At 37.2% G+C, this 21,452-nt stretch overlaps 1 protein-coding gene across 4 annotated transcripts; it reads right to left on the reverse strand.

Annotated features, from left to right (window-relative positions):
* Positions 1–1,001: 1,001 nt before the first annotated feature.
* LOC133051811 (putative P2Y purinoceptor 10) lies at positions 1,002–20,379 on the reverse strand. 4 transcript variants are annotated; one of them, XM_061136446.1, is made up of 3 exons: positions 20,279–20,379; positions 18,621–18,777; positions 1,002–2,687 (listed from the first exon to the last, which is right to left on the reverse strand). In XM_061136446.1, the coding sequence occupies exon 3, from the start codon at positions 2,645–2,647 to the stop codon at positions 1,661–1,663; it is 987 nt and encodes a 328-aa protein (XP_060992429.1). In that variant the 5' UTR covers positions 2,648–2,687; positions 18,621–18,777; positions 20,279–20,379; the 3' UTR covers positions 1,002–1,660. The 4 variants fall into 4 exon arrangements, with proteins under 4 accessions (XP_060992429.1, XP_060992430.1, XP_060992428.1 ...); XM_061136447.1 differs by lacking the exon at positions 18,621–18,777 and having other exon boundaries at positions 20,279–20,358; XM_061136445.1 differs by lacking the exons at positions 18,621–18,777; positions 20,279–20,379 and adding an exon at positions 17,159–17,300.
* Positions 20,380–21,452: the final 1,073 nt, after the last annotated feature.

A 21,452-nucleotide genomic window follows, 5' to 3' on the forward strand; every position in this document is an offset into this window, starting at 1 on the left:
TCTTCACATCAGGTGGCCAAAGTTTTGGAGTTTCAGCTTCAGCATCAGTCCTTCCAATGAATATTTAGGACTGATTTCCCCTAGGATTAACTGGTTTGATTTCCTTGCAGTCCAAGGGAATCTCAAGAGTCTTTTCCAATGCCACAGTTCAAAAGTATCAGTTCTTCAGTGCTCAAAATTTTTTATGATCCAACTCTCACATCCATACATGACTATGGAAAAACCATAGCTTTGACTTGATAGGCTTTTCTTGGCAAAGTAATGTCTCTGCTTTTTAATATACTGTCTAAGTTGGTCACAGGTTTTCTTCCAAGGAGCAAGCATCTTTTAATTTCATGGCTTCAGTCACCACCTGCAGTGATTTTGGAACCCCCCAAAATAAAGTCTCTCACTGTTTCCTTATTTCCCCCCTGTATTTGCCATGAAGTGATGGGACGAGATGCCGTGACCTTAGTTTTTTGAAAGTTGAGTTTTAAGCCAACTTTTTCAGTCTCCTCTTTGACTTTCATCAAGAGGCTATTTAGTTCTTCTTCACTTTCTGCCATAAGGTTGGTGTCATCTGCATATTTGAGGTTACTGATATTTCTCCCAGCAATCTTGATTCCAGCTTGTGCTTCTCCAGCCTGGAATTTCGCACCATGTACTCTGCTTATAAGTTAAATAGGCAGGGTGACAATATACAGCCCTGACGTGCTCCTTTCATAATTTGGAACCAGTCCATTCTTCCATGTGATGTTCTAACTGTTGCTTCTTGACCTGCATACAGATTTCTCAGGAGGCAGGTAAGGTGTTCTGGTATTCCCATCTCTAAGAATTTTCCATACTGTTGTGATCCACACAGTCAAAGGCTTTGGCATAGTCAATAAAGCAGTAGTAGATAGTTTAGCATTAGCTTAACAAATAACAACACAAACAGAGGCAATATCCTAAGCATATGTGGTGTATTCAGGACAAATTTTTCCTTAGCACTGTTTATCCCCAGTGAAGTCGCTTCATCTCTCTGAGGTTTCATTTATTTATTTGGATTGGAAACTTCCACAAGTTTATTAGAAAAGCCAGATGAGATGCTGTAGGTGAAAATACCTGAGAGAATGGCAACCCAGAATACAATAGGCATCCAATATATTTTCATTGAATGAACACATTCCCATGCCTTTTCTTCAGTAAGGATTTGTATCCTCAAATTTATTCACATGTTGCTTCAATGCTCACAAACTCTTGCCTGTGTACTCATCCCTTATAAAGACCTGATAAATTTTTGCTGTCATTTACAGGTAATATTCTTCATTTGAAAGAAATTTGCTTTTGCATTGTGTGAAGGATTCATGCATTTATTGTATCATTAACAGCATCACATTTACTAAAGAAAGGTTTAAGATAAAATATGCAATTTTCATTTGTTTAAAACATCTGTAAAATCTTGATCTAAATCTCTCAAGTAAGAAAGTGACTTGAATTTCAAAGAGGAAACAGGCAAATCACATTTTCCCTTCCTCTCCCACATTTCACACTCTGCCTCTATTGTCACACCCCTGTGAGCACAGATATTTCTGTTGTTCCCAAAGTTCAGTTAAAGAAACTGTCTCTCTAGTCCTTTTGGTCTTTGACAAAAACAATGAAACATAGTTAAACAAAGCAATAATCGAGAGTTGTTTTATTTTTAGCCAATCATTGATGAACCACTCTCCCTGCTCATTAGGCGGGAACGAGTCACAGAGCTGCCATGGCGAGATAGTTGGTCACGAAATTCTGAGGCCATGAAGTAATAGAGAATTGGATCCAAAAGGCAGCAGAGACTTGCAAGGCATAGACAAAAAGGATGGAAATACAGTGTGCTTTGGACAATGGGACAACTACTAATGATAGTTTCCTTTACCATGGTATAAAAAATAAAGTTAATATGATAGGGAGTGAAGCAGATGAAGAAGACTGCAGCACACATGTAAACCATCCTCAGTGCTTTCTGCTTTTCACTGATTCCTTGGAAAGCCATAGGTGGTTGTCTCAAGGATATAGTCATTTTCCAGGTACACCATGCAATGATGACTACTGGAATCACAAATCCTGCCAGTTCAGCAGCTGTAATCATCCCAACCAAAGCCACTGCATTCATTTTCTTGTAACCAAGATCAGCAAAGCAGGACTCAGTGTTGTTGGCTAAGTCTGTGCTTCTCATGATGGGAAATGGCAAACAGGCAGTACCCACGATGACCCATATGGCAGCACTGATGCCTACATCATACCTACGCTTCCAGTCTCTGGCCCTGAAGGGCTTGAGGAGAAAGAAGCACCTCTGAAGGCTGATGCATGTCAGGAAACAAATGCTGGCATACATGTTGAGATACTTCAGGTAGAAGCATAGCAGACAAGGGATCCTCTGGAAAGGCCAATGGTGGCTGATGTAATAATAAATCCGGAGGGGTAAGGACAACACGTGGGCAAGGTCAGCCACAGAGAGGTTTATCATGAAAATAATGGCTTTATTTTTCTTGCTGATAAAGCGGCACAGAACCCACAAGGCTGCACTGTTGGCCAGCAGACCAGGGATGAATATGAGGATGTAGGTGGTTGCATAGAGAGAGTAATGAAATGTCAAATGGGGGACACTGCAGTGATTCTCAGCATTGCTGGTACTGTTGTTTCCCATCTTGAATACTTCAGCAAGGTAAGCCGTGAAGTTATAATCCCTGCCCAAAACAGAAAAAAATAGTATTATGGTTAACCACTTTAGCTGACATCCAGATTTTCTTAAATTGAAGTTTAGTGGATTTACAACATACATACATACATACATACATGTTTAGGCATACAACAACGTGATTAGCTACATATTTTTTTTTCAGATTCTTTTCCATTAGAAGTTATTACAAGAGATTGAATATAGTTCCCTGTGCTACACAGTAGGTCGTTGTTGTGTATCTATTTTATATATAGAAGTGTATATCTCTTCATTTCAAATTTCTAATTTATCCCTCCCTCTTTTTCCTTTATGGTAACTGTTTTCTATGTCTGTGAGTTTATTTTGGTTTTGTAAATAAGTTCATTTGTATCATTGCTTTAGATTCTAATGTAAGTGATAACATATGACATTTGTTTTTATCTGTCTGACCTACTTCACTCAGTATGATAATCTCTAGGTCCATCCATGTTGCTACAAATGACATTATTTCATTCTCTTTATCGCTTAGTAATACTCCATTCATATATATATATATATATATATATGTATATATATATGCAATATCTTCATAATCCATTCAGTTGTAGATGGAACGTTAGGTTGCTTCCATGTCTTGACTTTTGTACATAGTGCTGCTATGAACATTGGGATACATGTAGCTTTTTGAATTAGAGTTTTTGCCCTTTCTGGCTACATGCCCAGAAGTGGGGTTGATGGATCATATGATAACTATTTCTCTTATCTTTTTCTTTTAAAGAAGGCTCAATATTGTTCTCCATAGTCACTACCAATTTATATTCCCATCTATGGTGTGGAAAGGTTCCTTTTCTCCACAGTCTCTCCAGTATTTATTATTTGTACACTTTCCTATGATGGTCATTTGATTGGTGTGAGGTGATACTTCATGGAGACAGAGAAGACCCAGAAGAGCCAAAACAATATTGAGATAGAAGAACGGAGTTGGAGGAATCATACTCCCTGACCTTAGACTGTGCTACGAAGTTACAGTAATCAAAATATTATGGTACTGGCACAGAAACAAACATATAGATCAATGGAACAGTATGAAAAGCCCAGAAATAAACCCACATACTTAAGGTCAATTAATCTAATGACAAATGAGGCAAGAATATACAATGGAGAAAAAATAGTCACTTTAATAAGTAGTGCTGGGAAAACTGGGCAGCTACATGTAAAAGAATGAAATTAGAACATTCTCTTACACCATATACAAAAACAAACTCAAAATAGATTAAAGATCTAAATGAAAAGACCAGATGCTATAAAACTCCTAGAGGAAAACATAGGCAGAATACTCTTTGGCATAAGTTACCATTTTTTTTTTTTTTTTTTTGCAATTCATCTGTTAGAGTAAGGAAACAAAAGCAAAAATAAACAAATGGGACCTAATTAAACTTGAAAGCTTTTGTACAGCAAAAGAAAACATAAACAGAACACAAAGACAACCTATGGGAGAGAAATTCTTTGCAAATTATGTGACTGACAAGGCCTTACTTTCCAAAATATATAAAAAGTTTGTACAGCTCAACAAAAAACAAAACAACCCAAGCAAAAAGTGGACAGAAGACCTAAGCAGACATACAAAGAAGACATACAGATGGCCAACAGGCATATGAAAAAAGGCTAAACATCAATAATCATTAAAGAAATGCAAATTAAAAATGAGTTATAACTAAATTTGTTTTTATACCTACAAAGCCATAGGATATTAAAATTAGAAGGGGCCTGTTTATAGGTGCTAAAGGAAGGTATACTATTGTTCCAAGGTCATTCAGTGAACCAGAGAACCACAGAATTGTCCTCAAACTGCCTTACCAGATTGTCTAAGCTGTGTCTTGCACACAAGGAAGTCCTGAAATACTCAGTCTTTTGTTCTAATAGCAGAAAAAAAGAATATGATATTTGAGTTTGTTTCTTTTGTGTCAAGATTTCTTTTGCTTCTGGTTGGTATGAACACTGTTCACTCATTCCCAATTGCAATGGCAGAAATTCAGTCTTATTGTTCTGATCTGCTTGCCTGTCTTTTGTCCACCACCTTTCCCATTGGGTTCTGACTTCCTAACTTGGCACCACAGCACTGGGAAAATAGATTTGCCTCTTTTAGCCTGCAGTACCAAATGGCAATCCACTCTGGTACTATTGCCTGGAAAATCCCATGAACAGGGGAGCCTGGTAGGCTACAGTCCATGGGGTCGCAAAGAGTCGGACACGACTGAGCGACTTCACTTTCACTTTCACCAGTATCCTAGCTGATTTCTGTGGCTTGGGAAAATTACTTCCTTATTATTTTATCACAATAGCTGGTGGGTTTCATGCATTCTCTGTCTCTCTCTCTTTCAGCTTAGGTTTCATTCCAAATTTACAAGAAACTTTTCAGTAATTAAAAAGAAAAAAACTAAGATCATGGCATCCAGTCCCATCACTTCATAGCAAATAGATGGGGAAAATGCAGAAATAGTGACAGATTTTATTTTTTTGGACTCCAAAATCACTGCAGATGATGACTGAAGCCAAAAAATTAAAAGACTCTTGCTCCATAGAAGAAAGGCTATGATCAAACTAGATAGCATATTAAAAAGCATAAACATCACTTTGCTGACAAAGGTCTGTATAGTGAAAACTATTATTTTTCCAGTAGTCATGTACAGATGTGAGAGTTTGACCATAAAGAAGGCTGAGAGCTGAAGAACTGATGCTTTTGAATTGTGCTGCTGGAGAAGACTCTTGAGAGTCCCTTGGACAGCAACGAGATCAAACTAGTCAATCCTAAAGGAAATTAATCCTGAATATTCATTAGAAGGACTGATGCTATAGCTGAAGCCCCAATACTTTGGTCATCTGATGCAAAGAACAAACTCATTGGAAAAGACCTTGATGCTGGGAAAGATTGAAGGCAGGAGGAGAAGGGAACAACAGAGGATAGGATGGTTAGATAACATCACAGACTCAATGGACTTGAATTTGAGCAAACTCCAGGAGATAGTGAAGGAGAGGGAAGTCTGTTGTGCTGCAGTCCATGGAGTCGCAAAGAGGTGGACATGGCTTAATGACTAAACAAGAAATGAATTTAGAAGCTGAACCAGGATAGTTCCCCTTATGTAATAGCGAAGGGGAGAAACCTATTCTCTATCTAAGGGGAATTCTGTACAACATCATCAACCCATTTGTACAACCCAATCTGTACAACCCATGTTGTACATGGGTGCAACATCATCCCATGGCAGATTATCCAAAATCATGGTGAATACTGATTAGGGTATTAGCAAAATAAGTCACTAAAACCTTTTGAAACAATTTAAGGTTTAATTTTCTTATTAAAGTAGTCTTTATAATGGGAAAAACATTTTTTTTTTTTACTTAATCTTATTAAGGTAGAATAAGCAAGGCCCAGAGGGGAGTTTATTAAGGTCACAAATATACCAAATGAAAGATCTAGGACTTCAAATGGGAGGACAAAGTGGTTAATCTTTATACACATCCTTCTGTTCATCATTTGTTTTCCTCCTTAAAGACAAATTTTACAAACATAGCTTCTATCCATAGTGCAGGAATGTTTATTGCCTTTAAAGCTAGAAGTGGAGAAAACAAAGTGCTGACGTTGTTCCTCAAGTGGAGTTTTGTTGTTGGTATGTTTTTATTTTGTTTCAAGTATGTTTACAAAACCAGAGTGACTTCTTTGAGATTCTCCTCATAAATAGCAGAATAACTTCCTATATCATTCTAAGTCTTACTCCAGGAAATAGAGAAATGATAAAAGAAAAGAACCCCAAGAGATTAATTCACAAATAAAAGAGTAAACTTTATCAGCTACCGATACTGTAAATAATACTTTCATCTTCCCTCCTCATATACTCCCTAGTCTACCTTTGATAGATCCTGAAGAGTCATGCAGTCATCTTTTTTATGTAAGTATGACTTAGAACAAAAGTAGAAGGATACTCACAGGTAAAAAGAAAGTAAATAATTACTATGATCTGATCAATAATATATGCCAGATCTGCAATGGAATTTTTCATATACATTATGTAATTTAATTCTCACAACCATCCTAAGATGAAGTTCCATTATTACTCTTATAGTGCAGATGAGCAAACTGAGGTTCAGAGCGATTTAGTAAATTGTCTTGGGTAGCAAATTTAAAAATGGGATTTTTTTATCAAGCCTGATTTGCTCCAAAGTCTGTACTATTTCCATTATAACTATTTGCCTCTCCCTGCTCAGGAGGGACTTTTTAATAACATGATAGCACAATGATTTGTGCTATCCAGAGAGCAAATTATGGCAGAATCTTTCTCATCTCATAGTAGGACCTCAGGATCTTATAACCTTAGGATTGCTCTAGTTATGCCATCAATATATAACTAAATATCTGTCATCACACATATCACAAACCCTTCCTTACCACCCACTTTGACTTCAGTATTGATCTTATTTCTACTATAATCTATTACTTATGCATAGGCTGTGAAAGAACAAGGCAGGCTACATAAGGTGCATTACAGTACTAAGAACTAAAAACAAACACCTACCCATTCACACCTCCACTTCTGCACTTTACAAACATGGATATTTGTTTCTGCTTCATTGGTACAGTAATTTTCACTTATTAAGGAGGCAGATTGTTTTTATACTTCTGTGTTAAATAACGGAGTCCTATTAGTCCAAAACAGCAAGCTAGAGGTCATGATTACAACTTATTTGTTTCTGTGGCTTCTTATGCTTCTGCAATTCAGTTTGTTTCAAGTTTAGAGATTTGTATGGCCTGCTTTGCAAAATGATTTTTCTTCTCCAGACTGAAGGGGAGGTAGAAAGGGTTTTTCCCCTAATATGTTTGGTGACAGTTAAATGTAAAATCCCCATGGTGATAGAAGACTGGGGGAATTTGTGTTGGGTAGGGTGAAAATATAAACTCTCTCAGATAGGGAACCTTTAGCTTCCTGTTAGCAATCTATGACGCTTCTGAAATTTTAGAAAGGAGAACAACTTAAGAAGCCACTAACAAAAATAGGTTGAATGGGAGGGCCAAGGTCAAAACATGTTTCTTCTCTCAGCGTCTGCCTCTGTTTCTATCTCTTTTGTGTCTCTCCCTTTGGCTTTATTATTGACTATTTCTGGTTTGTTTGTGCTCTCTGTGTTACCAATCTCTCTCCCCTTAAATCTAGATATATCTTTGGCTCCTGTCTCAGGAAAGATACAAAATTGGTGACTTACTCTTGAGTCTGAGCTCTCCTTCTCAGTCTGTTCCATGACCAGCCTCCTAGACATTACAGACAGAAACTGGGAATTCATCCAACTCCTATCACTAAATTTCACCCATATCTAAACAGAAACCAGGTGATTATCCCCCCCCCCTTAAAATCTCTCCAGTCTATCTCCAATCCATCTTCATTTCCACTATTGCCTTTCTAATCCTCATAGCAGCCCAATGATTACTGCCATATTACAAATGAGGAAACTGAGATAGAAAGGTTAAATAAATTGTGCCGAAGTCACAATACTCATGTAGTGTAGAGGTGGTATATTAGAATTGGAACCCATGCTTGTCTCCATATTCCCTTACCTTTGCCATGGCAGATGATACTGATGATCCTAGCTGCATGCAGGGCAGTAAAAGAGACACAGACATAAAGAACAGACTTTTGAACTCAGTAGGAGGAGAGGGTGGGATGATTTGAAAGAATAGCATTGAAACATGCATAATCATATGTAAAATAGATGACCAGTGTGAGTTTGATGCTTGAAGCAAGGCACCCAAAGCCAGAGTTCTGGGACGACATAGAGGGATAGGGTGGGGATGGAGGTGGGTGGGGGATTCAGGATGGGGGAGACACGTGTATCAGTTCAGTTTGGTTCAATCACTCAGTCATGTCCAACTCTTTGTGACCCCATGGACTGCAGCACACCAGGCTTCCCTGTCCATCACCAACTCCCAGAGCTTGCTCACACTCATGTCCATTGAGTTGGTGATGCCATCCCACCATCTCATCCTCTGTCATCCCCTTTTCCTCCTGCCTTCAATCTTTCCCAGAATCAGAGTATTTTCCAATGAGTCAGTTCTTCACATCAGGTGACCAAAGTATTGGAGTTTCAGCTTCAGCGTCAGTCTATCCAGTGAATATTCAGGACTGATTTCCTTTAGGATTGACTGGTTTGATCTCCTTGCAGTCCAAGGGACTTTCAACACATAGGACACATAGGACACATGTATACCTATGGCCGATTCATGTTGATATATGGCAAAAACCATCAAAATATTGTAAAGCAATTATCCCCCAATTAAAATAAATTAATTAAAAAACAACATTACAATCACTGAACTTCACTGCAATTTGCATCATGTTAACTTGCACCGCACACTCACAGAGACCTTAAACTTTTCTCCATTTCTCATGGCCCAATCTGGCACCCTCCCTCGTTTTGCTTCCTTCTCTATGCAGATGAGATTCAATGATCAAATTAACTATTCTTACCCAAGAATCCTCAACTTTCTTTGCTTAACATTCTTCTGCTGTACCAGCTTGAAAAAGTTATTGTTAATCCCCCAGTTGTGTCCGCCTGTTTGCAACCCCATGGACTGTAGCCTGCCAGCTCCTTTGTCCATGCAATTCTCCAGGCAAGAATAGTGAAGTGAATTGCCATTTCCTTCTCCAGGGGAACCTTCCTAACCCAGGGACCGAACCCCGGTCTCCCTCATTGCAAGCTGATTCTTTACTGTCTGAGCCACTAGGGAAGCCTGGCATGATCTTAATCCCAGATCAAGTCCACAAACCATTTTCTTTTTTATTATCCAAACTGATGAATGATCCTATTAAAAATACCAGAATCTATTTGAAGTGCTAAAACTAGAAATCATGAATTTCTAGTTTCATCACTTTAAGTAGAAGATTTTTTTTTTGCTCCAGCCTCTTTTTCCACATTAGTTTATTCCAGATTAGTTTATTCTCCTAAGAAATTAATCAAGGTGCACAAAAAGAGAGTGCTGGCTATTTAACACTTTCATAACTTTACTAAAGTTTCTTCTACTCTTCTCCTCTCCCATTCCCACATTTCTCAGCAGAGGGTCTTACCTCTTAAATCACAAGAAAATTGAGGCTATTGGATGAGAAGTAACTCAAACATTGTCCCCTCCTAATACACACAATCTTATCTACAACTGCATCCTTCCCAACACAGCTGTCTTTCCTGTTGTACAAGCTGAATTTTCATGCTCTTAATCCCTTTTAGCTTTCTCAGAATTTTCTTTCATTAATTGTTCCCTTTCACTCCCAGATCATCATGTTGTCCTTCACTCTCAGCTAGATATTTGTCATTAAATCTCTTCAATTCCCACAATAATATTTCTCTTGTCAACGCATCTTATTCTAGCTTTGTGTCATTTTCCTTCTCTTCTTAAATAAACATCTCACAGTATTTTTTGACACTGATTGCTTTCTTTTCCTCACTTTATATCCATCCTTTAATGCACTACGATGTGGCATGGTTATCTTTATAATCTCACTGAAACTGCTTTAGTAAAGGTGACAAGTGGCTATCATGTTGTTAAATCAAGCAGGGCTTTTCTGCTGTGTTAGACAGTCTGACCACTTCCATGTTTTTTTTTTTTTTTCCTTCATTTATTTTTATTACTTCCATGTTTTTGAAATGCTCTCTCCTGTTGGCTTCTAAGCTACAACTCTGTTTTGAGTCTCCTCTTAACTATCAGTCCATTCATACTGAGTTTTCTTTGTTTTCTTTCATCTCTGTACATCCTTTAAATGTTTGTTTTCCCTAGGCCTGCATATTCTCTCCTTATTCAATGTCTTCATGCTAAGTAACATCACCCACTTTCACGACTTCAATTACCACCCATATCCGGATAGCTCTTATGTCTCTGTGTCCAGGGCTGGCCTCTCCTCAGATATTAAATCTGTATGTCCAATTTTCAGCTGAGATTTCCCATTTCAGTGTTTTCTAGGCATCTCTAAATAAAAATTCCCAAAACTAAATTCATCATACTCCCTGACCTTTTACTTATCCACCACCATCTGTCCAATTACAAGAGCCAGGATACTTAAAATAATTCTAGACTGCTCTCTCATTCAATCAACCAAGTTTTCTCTTTCTCCACTCATTCTCTCTCCTCTCTCTCTGAATTATTAAACCATTATTTAATTGATCTACCTGCTTCTAGGACTGCTCTTTTAAAATGTATTCTAAGTCTGCTGGCAAAATGATATATCAAAATGGCAAAGCTGGATGAGCATGCTGTCACAGGGATTGCTTTAACAATGTACTTACTGCACCATATTGAGTGTTTTCATCTAATCTCTTTATTTATAAGTAAACTATGAGCATTTTGAAGGCAAAGGCTATGACTCTCTTTAAATTTCCAAAACCTAGTAGAATTATCAACACATAATCAGTTAGTAAATATTTTAAGTGGGTAAATATTCTGCCTTAGGACAACACATTTGTTGTTCGTTTGTTTATGAATCACTCTACACTGGGCTGTGAGCTTTGTGAAGTCAGAGGTTATGCCTTAAATTTTGTTTTCTCTTTCTCTCTAAACCCAAGGCAAGACTAAACATACAGCACAATTTTAAAAATTGATGTTAACTGGCCCATGCAGGGATTAATCTCCAAAAGTTAATCTCACTGATGTTGCGTAACCACACAGATAACCAACCCAGGCAAAATTATAAGCTGTGAAAATACCATCTCTTCAGAATATACTTGAGCTCCTAGCTGTATTACTGTGAACCACCCAGATAGATATGAGGATCAAATTCTCAGTGCCTCCAATATCATTCTTAAAAAAGTAACTGCCTCTTGGCTTCACCAGTGTCAGTGCTCTATCCAGAGTACATTCTGCCTACATCAAAGGCCAGGAGCTTCATAGAGGGATGCCTCTTTCCTTTAAAAAAAGTTCTGGTAACAGGAGCCAAACTCTAAAGGGAATAATCAGCATAGATTTCTAATCTAATAATCAAGGCAGGAGAATTAGCTACCTTCACTAAACTAACAAGATTCACTTCCAATGTGTGGCTGTAGGAAGATTTCTGATAATGAAGATAGCTATAAAGTTATAACTGAAACTTCATCAAACTCCTGTCTTCCTGGATCCCATCTCAGAAGTCAATATTTTACTCCTCTCTTGAGATCCTATCTCAACTCTCATCTTGTCCTTGTATGGGACAATCTATTCAGAACTTTTCCTTTGTACTTTTGCTGGACTTACAGGCTACACTATAAAAATGTAGTCTCTATGAGGGACGATTGTATCTTACACTTTCATATCTCTCATTTTGCTTAGTAAAGGGTTAAGCATGCAGTAGGAACTCAACTCATACACATTGGTTTATAAAGGTAAGAGTATGGAGAATAAGTACCTATTAGCAGAGTCTTAGTCAGTTTTACTTCTAATGTCTCTCCCATAAGCTACTCTCCCAAGGAATAGTCATAGTTTTTCTCCCTTTGTTACTGAAGAAAATATGGTCAAGGCAAGGATAATAAGGTTGGAATCTAACAAATCTGGATACCTAAAAGTTCCAAAGCCTGTAATCTCAACTTTTTATTTTAAAATCAGTAGGAATTTCATAAGGTTAAGTGAGAATTCTGTCATTAAACACTTGACTTTATGGAAATAACTAAATTTTGTTTTAGAACACAAAGTTAGGTCAGGCCTCTAAATATGAATCAGTGAGTCTGAATCCAAGAACATCATAGGTACTAATAATGTATATGTAAATGCAGCTTCACTTCCCAACCCACTAGCTCAGTGCTGTGCTTTTGCAAAGGCACAGTCAAAGTGAACTTATATTATGATGGCATCAGAATTTGTTCCAGACTCCTAAGTTTCAGTGAAATACTAAGTAAGAGAAGTTTCCACTTGCATCCTGCCACTAGCTAAGTGCTATTACTATTAATATATTACCTTTGACCTTTGAGAGAACCCTGAGTTAACTGTTATTATACCCATTTTTGGGCTTCCCTGCTGGCCCAGACATTAAAAAATCTGCCTGCAGTGCAGGAGACCTGGGCTTGAACCCTGGGTCTGGAAGATTTCCTGGAGAAGGGAATGGCAACCCACTCCAGTATTCTTGCCTGGAGAATTCCATAGACAGAGCAACCTGGATGGGCTACAGTACATGGGATTGCAAAGAGTCAGACACGACAGAGCAACTAACACTTTCATACCCCTTTATGGATCAGAAAGTGAAGACTCAAAAGTATTGCTTCTTCCTCAAAGTCACAGTTATTACAATTTCAGTCATAATGAGGCTCTTCATGAGTAGAGAAAGCTAAAAATGTTCCTTTGTAAGCAATTTGTTGCACACAAATATGTTAAAGTTACATTTATATGGATAAAACCATTCTTCAGAGATGAAGATGCTAATAATCTCAATTGTATTTCTAGCACTTTTATGACTATGTTTTTGTTGTTGTTCAGTCACCAAGTCGTATTTGACTCTGTGATCCCAGGGACTGCACCATGCCAGGCTTCCCTGTCCCTCACCATCTCTGGGAGTTTGCTCAAGTTCATGTCCACTGAATAAGTGATTCCATTGAACCATCTCATCCTCTGTTGTCCTCTTCTCCTTCTGCCTTCAATCTTTCCCAGAATCAGGGTTCTTTCTAATTAGTCAGCTGTTCACATCCAGAGGCCCAAGTATTGGAGCTTCAGCTTCAGCATCAGTCTTTCCAAAGAGTATTCAGGGTTGATTTCTTTTAAGATCCATTGGTTTGGTCTCCTTGCTTTCCAAAGGACTCTCAAGAGACTTCTCCAGCACCATAATTTGAAAGCATCAATTCTTCAGCGCTCTGCCTTCTTTTATTGTCCAGCTCTCACCTCTGAACATGACTACTGGAAAGACCATAGCTTTGACTATATGGACCTTTGTCAGCAGAGTAATGTCTCTACTTTTCAAAACACTGTCTAGGTTTGTCATAGCTTTCCTGCTAAGAAGCAGTCATCTTCTAATTTCATGGCTGCAGTCATCATCCACAATGATTTTAGAGCTCAAGAAGAGATTTTCACTGTTTCCACCTTTTCCTCTTCTGTTTCCCATGAAGTGATGTATGACTGCATATATATGGTAAATGATTCCCACCAGGTGTCTGGGTAGGGTACTATCAAAAACAGGGATCTTTAACAAGTTTTGCTTGTGAACCCAAACCACAATAGATCTATGGATAAAGTACTGGAATGATGGATTTATAAGAGTATTGTATGCTCAGTTGCTCAGTCATCTCCAACTTTTTTCGACCCCATGGACTGTAGCTCTCCATGTTCCTCTGTTCATGTGATCCTCCAGGCAATAATACTGGAGTGGGTTGCCATTTTCTTTCCTAGATCTTTCTGATCCAGGGATTGAACCATGTGTCCTGAGTCTCCTGCATTGGCAGGCAGAGTCTTTACCACTGAGCCACCTGGGAAGCCCTAATAGTAATGAGCCAAATGTAACAAGGCATGTGAGATGGGGAAGACTCAGAAGCTGTAAAATATATTATAAAGAACACTGGATTTGGAGCTATAACACTTGGATTTTAGCAATTATTCAAATACTATCTCTTTATTTTGTTTTGCTAAGCCCCTTCCTTTATGTGAGTTTCATTTCCCTCATTATTAAGATAATAAGAACTGTATGATCTTAACTATCTTCTGCTCTAACTTGCCATGACTTTATGGGCCTGGACTCTCTAAACCCCTGCCTCTAACATACCATCAGCACTGCCACGTCCATCATTAATGCAACTGTCACCATCTCAACCTACTTGCACTTTACAAAGCATTATTACAACTGTAATTGCTATTAATTATTATTTAAAGTTCATATATACATATTACATATTATATATAATATGTAATACAAATTTTAATATATAATTAATATAATATATATTAATTATATATAATATATAATTAATATAATATATATTAATATATAATATAATAATATATATTAATGTGTATATATATAACAAATTAGGTCATTCCCATTCTACAGATCAGGAAAATGAGACTCAAAGAAGTCATCACACTTATCACATTTACCTGAATGCTATACAAGGGGCAGAGTGAAGAGTGTAGAATCTAGGCTTATGGCATCAAGGTAACTACTCAGTTCTACAAAGCTTTAGCTTCTCAGCCCTCTCCCTCTCTTCACCTCTCGTTATTAAGTCAGTAATACCATTAAGTGAACAAATTTGTCAAATATCAAAAATCACATATGTGTCTCTTATTTTCTTTGATAATAGGACTAGCATGTGGGCTTGTTATCTTGGGAGGAAAAGAGAAAATTAGAGAAAGGTTGCTGACAGGGGACCTCCCCACTTTCCAGGGGAGAATATTCACAGGTCATTTGGGAATGTAACTTCCTTTTTTTTTTTTTTTAGCATTTTTCTTCTTATTTGAATCACAAAAGTCTCACATGAACTACCCAAGCCAGTCAGATACCCATACCCACAGTGTCCTTCATTCAATCATTCATAACCACAGCCAAAGAAGAGCAACTGGAATTTAGAGCTCTACCATTTCCAGAGCTCAACTGATTGAACTCAAAATCAACTGTAAATAACCTGGCTTGGTTTCAGAAATATAGAAGTTTGGATATGTTCTGCAAGTCTAGACATGTCCCCTTTAAATTAGAAGTGAAAATTATTTTTATCCTTAAAATGAATTAAAATAAAATTTGAATTGAACTTCCATGCATATATCTTTATTGGATTTTTAATCACATAAGAAGGAGGCCCAATTATTCATCATTTTTGCATTTGGGGGAGTACTTTGGAGATTGAAAGAATCATGTTCTTTGGACAGACCTGGGGTCATATCTTAACTCACTTAATAGCTCTCCAGCCTGAAATGACTCACTTCATATTTAGTGGCTTCAGTTTCCTCATTTATAATATTAGGATCATAGTGCCTGTAACATATATCATTGTAAAGATTAAATAGGAAGCGTATATGATTAAGGAGATCAAACCAGTCAATCCTAAAGGAAATAAACCCTGAATATTCATTGGAAGGACTGATGCTGAAGCTGATCCTTTGACTATCTGATACAAAGAGCCGGCTCATTGGAAAAGACCCTGGTGCTGGGAAAGATTGAGGGCAAGAGGAGAAGGGGCGACAGAACATAAAATGATTAGATGGCATCATCAACTGAATGGACATGAGTTTAAGCAAACTCCAAGAGACAGTGAAAGACAGGGAGGCCTAGTGTGCTGCAGTCCATTCCACAAAGAATCAGACAGGACTGAGTGAACAACAATGACAAAAAGGTAGAAAACATATCTATAATCCTGTCTGGTACACAGTATACATTAAATAAATGTTAGCCCATTTCTACTTTACTTGTACTGAGAGTAACCTCCATGAGCTTTTGGTTGGATCGTGTACTTTTCTGAGTTTAGAAAATCTCCCCAAAAGCATAGGTGTGAGAAATATTGAGTAGGATTAATGCAATAATTCTTAAAGTAGAAGAGTGGAAAACATGTACTACTTGAAAAAAAAATCCTTATTACAGTAAATACATTTGAAAATCAAAATTATTTTCCATATATACAAACTGAAAGTACAGATCTACAAAAATCTTTTGACTGTTTGTCCCACAGTACTTGGAAAATGTCATTGTGATGGGATAAGTTTTTTTAGGAGTCCAGGATCAGGATCTAGTTCCTAACTAGGCAAGTCCACGATAACTTTGCAGTGAAGTTTTTATGTTTTTCAAATGGAACTTTGCATTTAAAAGATTAAGAAATACTGATTAAGTGACACTGTCATTGTGGAAATCAGATTTCAGAATTCTTTCCCTTGTATGTTTGCATTTTATTATTAAAGAAAGGAAATTATTTACAAAACACTTGCCTGTGGTCTAAAAGTTGAAGCTCTCATGATGACATTACTCTGAAAGAAGTATGGTGGCCCTTAGCATAGATTACTGAGTTCCCTTTGAAAGCTAGACTGTATTTCCAGAAGGTTCTAACTGTAGTTAGATTTCCCTACTGTCTCATTATTTACCACTTCATGATATATTCTTCTCAGGCACCAGGAGCCTAGAGTCAAACCACTGTACTAGGAAGAAAGTTAAAGACAATCTATTTCAAGCCCCCACCTTATTATGGACGAGACTACTGAGACTCAGAAAAATAAAGTAACTTGCCCAAAGCCAAAAGTGAATCTTTCACAGAACTTGAGCTAAAATCAAGCTTTCTTTCTGCACTTTAGTCCATATACTTCATCACTCTGTCTGTGATGCATGTGAATCAATACTAGATGAAAATTCAAATGCAAAATATCCTGACCTGAAATATAAGTAGACATTTTTAGACGAGTTTTTAAATAAAGCATAGACTTCCTGCCAGTCATTACCCTGATTGTAGGAACGTTTAGAAAAGGCGGATTCACAAAGACAGCTCTGTCCTCTTTACTTGGGCCATAGACTGTCCTGCTTCTTAGGACATAGATTGACTTACCTCAAACACAACAACTGTGAAAAGTCACCCAAAACCATCCAGAAGTATGTTCACTTATTTGAAGTCTTGTGTTCCACAACTGCCAGGATTTGCACAGTTTGTACAATTTAAATTCAACAATTTTTCCAGTTGACCCAAAAAATATAACTGCTTTTGACTAAAGAAGGAACTCTTTAACAGGAACTGTTGCAAACATAATTACACCAAATGCATGACTTTATTCTCATTCAGGCCACTTTCTACCTCAATATATCAGCATATCACATATTTTTTAACAGTGAATAATTTTACTGTGTTGCAATTGCTAAGGGATAACCTCTTCAAATAATAGAAAGGGCAATGACTCCCACATCCATTTGAAAAACAAAAATAAAAAATATTCCCACTTGCAGGATTCTTAGGACTGAGACCACTCCATCCACAATGCACCACAAAGCTTGTTATCATTATATCCAAAATGATCCTGGTACTAACTGTTGTGGCACAGTTCACCTTGAAGAATTCCTCAACTGGAAGTTTTCTTTTGATTCAGTCATCTTAGCTCAGAGCAAGAAGTGTTTCTAGCACTCAACATAATAAGAATGATAACTGCTGAAAAGATAGGTACCACTTCTGGAGCTCTGCTATCTAGTAAGTCTGAAGTTGGGTCAAAATGCAGCTTTCAAAGGATCAAGAAATGCCTTTGAACAGATTGAAATGATTTTTAACAGAGTTTGTCATGTGGGATATTTTCTTCTTTCCTAACCCACAATCCAACATAGTTATAAATATATTTACAGTATTCTCTGGGAGATACAGGTTTCTGTAAGAAAAAGAGTCCATTATTTAGAAGACATATGTTCTAGTTCCAGCTCTGCCACTAACCAGCTGGGTGATCTCAAATGTCTTCACTTCACAGCCTCTCAGTTTTCCCATCTATATTGTGAGTGATTTGGATCCCTAGGAGTTCCTTCATCTCCAAAATCTATGATCTGACTTTCTTTCTTTCCCTCCTATCTGTGACAGTTAAACTTACCAAAGCAAGGAGCTTATACATAAAAATGTTCCTTCATTAAGCAACTACAGAGCAGAAATCCAAATCCAAATCCTCTTTTTCTGGCTGAATAGGTCAAGCTGTCCCATTAATCTCTTAATGAGTGAATGCACTCTTTTCTTATGACTTCGTGCTGTCTTCCTTGGATGATAAGGAAACAAAGAGCCCTCAGCAAAGAGTGAGCTGCGTCACAGACTCCTTGATCCTGGAATAATGGTGGGGACTAATGGCATTAACCCTAACTTTGTATTCTAATCAGAACCAGAATCACCATTGCTCCTGCTGTAATAAGTCTGAAAGAGGCCAGGGTCCATTTTAAAATTGGACACTGGTCTCATGTCTGCTCTTGTCTTGGATCTTCATGCCCCCCCTCCCCCAACCTTCCCACGTGGAATTTTACCAGTTCCCATATATTAAGCTGTAACTTACCTTGGAGCCTTGCTGGGCTTGTTTCTTTGCAGGGCGTTTGGGGTGAAAAAGTCTAACTCTTGGTGGCTCAGAGCCTACTGATAACTGGCAAATTTGTTGTTGAAAGAGGAAGTTGAGTGCATTTGGTGTCTCACCACAGAAACCTGAAGGTAAGTTCCTTGAGCAGAAGATATTACTCGTTTTATTTGGTTTTTATTTCATTGGTGCAAAGAAATTAAAAAAGCTGAGAGCCAAAGAATGTGCAAAATCAAATAATGACTACCTGTCAGCTTTCCTCACTGTTTCTTACCCTATCTCCTTCCAGCACAACCCACATGCCTATCCATCTCACTATATTCCAGTAAGCTCTATGTTAAGATGGGATTTTGAGGAAAAATCTGAATACAGTTTACCTAAAAACAAGAAAACAGCAACTTTTTCAAACCCGAGAGGTAAAGAGTGAGAAAACCTCAAAAATATGTGTCAGAACTAATAGCAGTAGGACTACATTTGCTTAAGCTATTCCTTCCAATTGGAGTACCCTTCCCTCAGCCTTTCATCTCAAGGCTTTTATAATTTAATGTGCAGTTTATTTTTGTACATTTCTTAGTGTATTGCAAACTGCTTAGGGGCAAAAATCATATCTGACTTATTCTTGTATTTCTAACTAGTCTAGCACAAGGCACTTTCACGAATGATTGTTGAATGAAAAAGTGAAGGAATAAATGAAAAAAATATTCAAATAATGAATAAATAAATGAACCATATATCCTACAGTCTCCCTCCTATGTACCAAGGTTTCAGTTTCTGTAATGTCTATGGGGCCTTTAAAATTATGCAAGTAAAAAAGATCACACACTTGGTGTCTATAGAGTCGTTCTGAAAAACAAGTCTTGCAAAGCAACATAAACCTCTGTGGGCATGTGAGGAAATTACATTTAGAACCCAGGGCCTAGAACTTCAAAGAGACTTCTGGGTAATAATAATAACAAAGGAGAAAAAAAACACTGTGGGTTAGATCAAACACTAGCATTCGGATTTATGGACAGGACTGATTAAAGAAGGAAGTGGATGACAAAATTTTTGTAAAAGGCAACCTGGATCTCCCTGTAAAACTAGAATCATTCAAGAACAAGATGGAGCCATACCCTACAATCACAGATCACCAATATAAATTTCAAGGGCCTAGAGAGATGGAAAAGAGACACTTTTATCACTAGAAACTGAGAACTTGAACTGATTGATGAAAAGGCCATGGCTTGTAAGAACTGGTAAAGAAAGAGGGTACCCATCCTGACTGAGGTATATCAAATGAAACATGCCTGACCTCACAATCCCCTTCTTAACTCTTATTTTATATGTTTATACAGCTCCAATCTGTTGTTAATTTAGTTTGCTGACTTGGCATAACTACTGAAAGGAGAATGTACTGATAGGCCAAGACATGTTTCATTCCATTTGGTAGTTCTAATCTTCAGTATAAATTATTAATATTAAGCTGTCTTTCTGTTACAAATTCATCCCTTCTGAGCTTGGGAAACATGAGCCAGTTCTCCTAAGCTATGATCCTACCCTGGCCAAAGAAAATTTCAGACCCGTTGATCTTTAAAGCCAAACCTTAGGACAAAAGGATAAAAAGAACCCTTTCCTGACAATTAGCTATAGTCACTACCACCTACCTTCATTTCCCAGACAACATCTTAAGATTGCTAAGAAAATGGCTTGCCAGCTTGCTTCATCGCTCTCTTGCACGCAAGTATCTTCTCCTTTTATTTGTTCTAAAAAGGGAAGCAAAAGTAGCTCAGAAGTCAGTGACCCAGTTTTGGCAAAGGATATTTCAACTCAGCTAAAATTTTGAGTGTTAGTTAAAAGGAGCAAAACTATACACAAACAAAAAAAAATTATAATTTAACAATTATCTCCAATTAACTTTTAGAAGAATATCTTCTAGCTATTGAGTATGACTGATAATTTAAGACTTATTATCATCTCAAACCAAGTAGTAAAAATATCCAGTCATAAGAGTCTAAAAAATAATACAGCTGCCCCATTTTGCCCTTAGTTCTTAATTCTTCCCTTCTCTCATATGTACACTTTCAAAGTTTAACTGAGGCATAATATCTTTTCTAGATCTGGGAAAGTATGAGTTGGTGTTTCAAAGGCTCTTAGATCTTCTTTAACCACAGCAGTGTATTAGGTGTGATAGCTATTGTTGAGGATATCATTTGTTACAATACACTGCGCTTTCTAAAAGGGATATTGGGAAGAGCTAGATTTTTCCTAATTGGTTTGATTAAACTCCTAACAGATAGTGATAACTGTGACATGTGTCCTTTTTATAGAGTCTTCTGAAAACCATGAAACTAATTTAGAGTCTGCTGATTGCCAAGTTTGGAGATATTTTTATGGTGTACTTTTCTTTCATGGCTTTAATTTTATGACCTTTTCTATTTTTTCTTTGTTATTTCTACCTACTATTCATTTATATATCTTACTATAGTATGCATCCTTTTAAACCAACTTCACAATAGTGAACAATAGTATAACAAAAGTGAAAAAAAGTAAAAAAAAAATAGGAAAGAGTGAGTTGTGATTTCAATTCCTTTTTCATTAGAACTAGTGAGTATTAATTGCTTTAGATGAACTGTCTTTACGAGTTTCCTATATCTGATTTTGTAAACAGATTATTCCTGCACTTTTCAAAAATAATCATTCAATAGATACTTATGGAGCTACAACAATGATTGATTGGCGATACTTAGTGGGAAGAGAGGGATTCAAAAGCATAAAATATGTTCTCTAGCTTCCAAGAATACATAGTTTAAGTAACAAGTTAATCACTCATAAACAAAT

The sequence above is a fragment of the Dama dama genome, chromosome X, assembly GCF_033118175.1.
Source record: "Dama dama isolate Ldn47 chromosome X, ASM3311817v1, whole genome shotgun sequence".
NCBI classification, from domain to species: domain Eukaryota; kingdom Metazoa; phylum Chordata; class Mammalia; order Artiodactyla; family Cervidae; genus Dama; species Dama dama.

Coding starts and splice junctions, on each gene's coding strand:
- LOC133051811 (XM_061136445.1), bottom strand. CDS start 17,196: ATGGTTTTGGGTGACTTTTCACAGTTGTTGTGTTTGAG. Junction 2,688..17,158: donor TCACAGTTGTTGTGTTTGAG/GTAAGTCAATCT, acceptor TGTTTTGGGCAG/GGATTATAACTTCACGGCTT.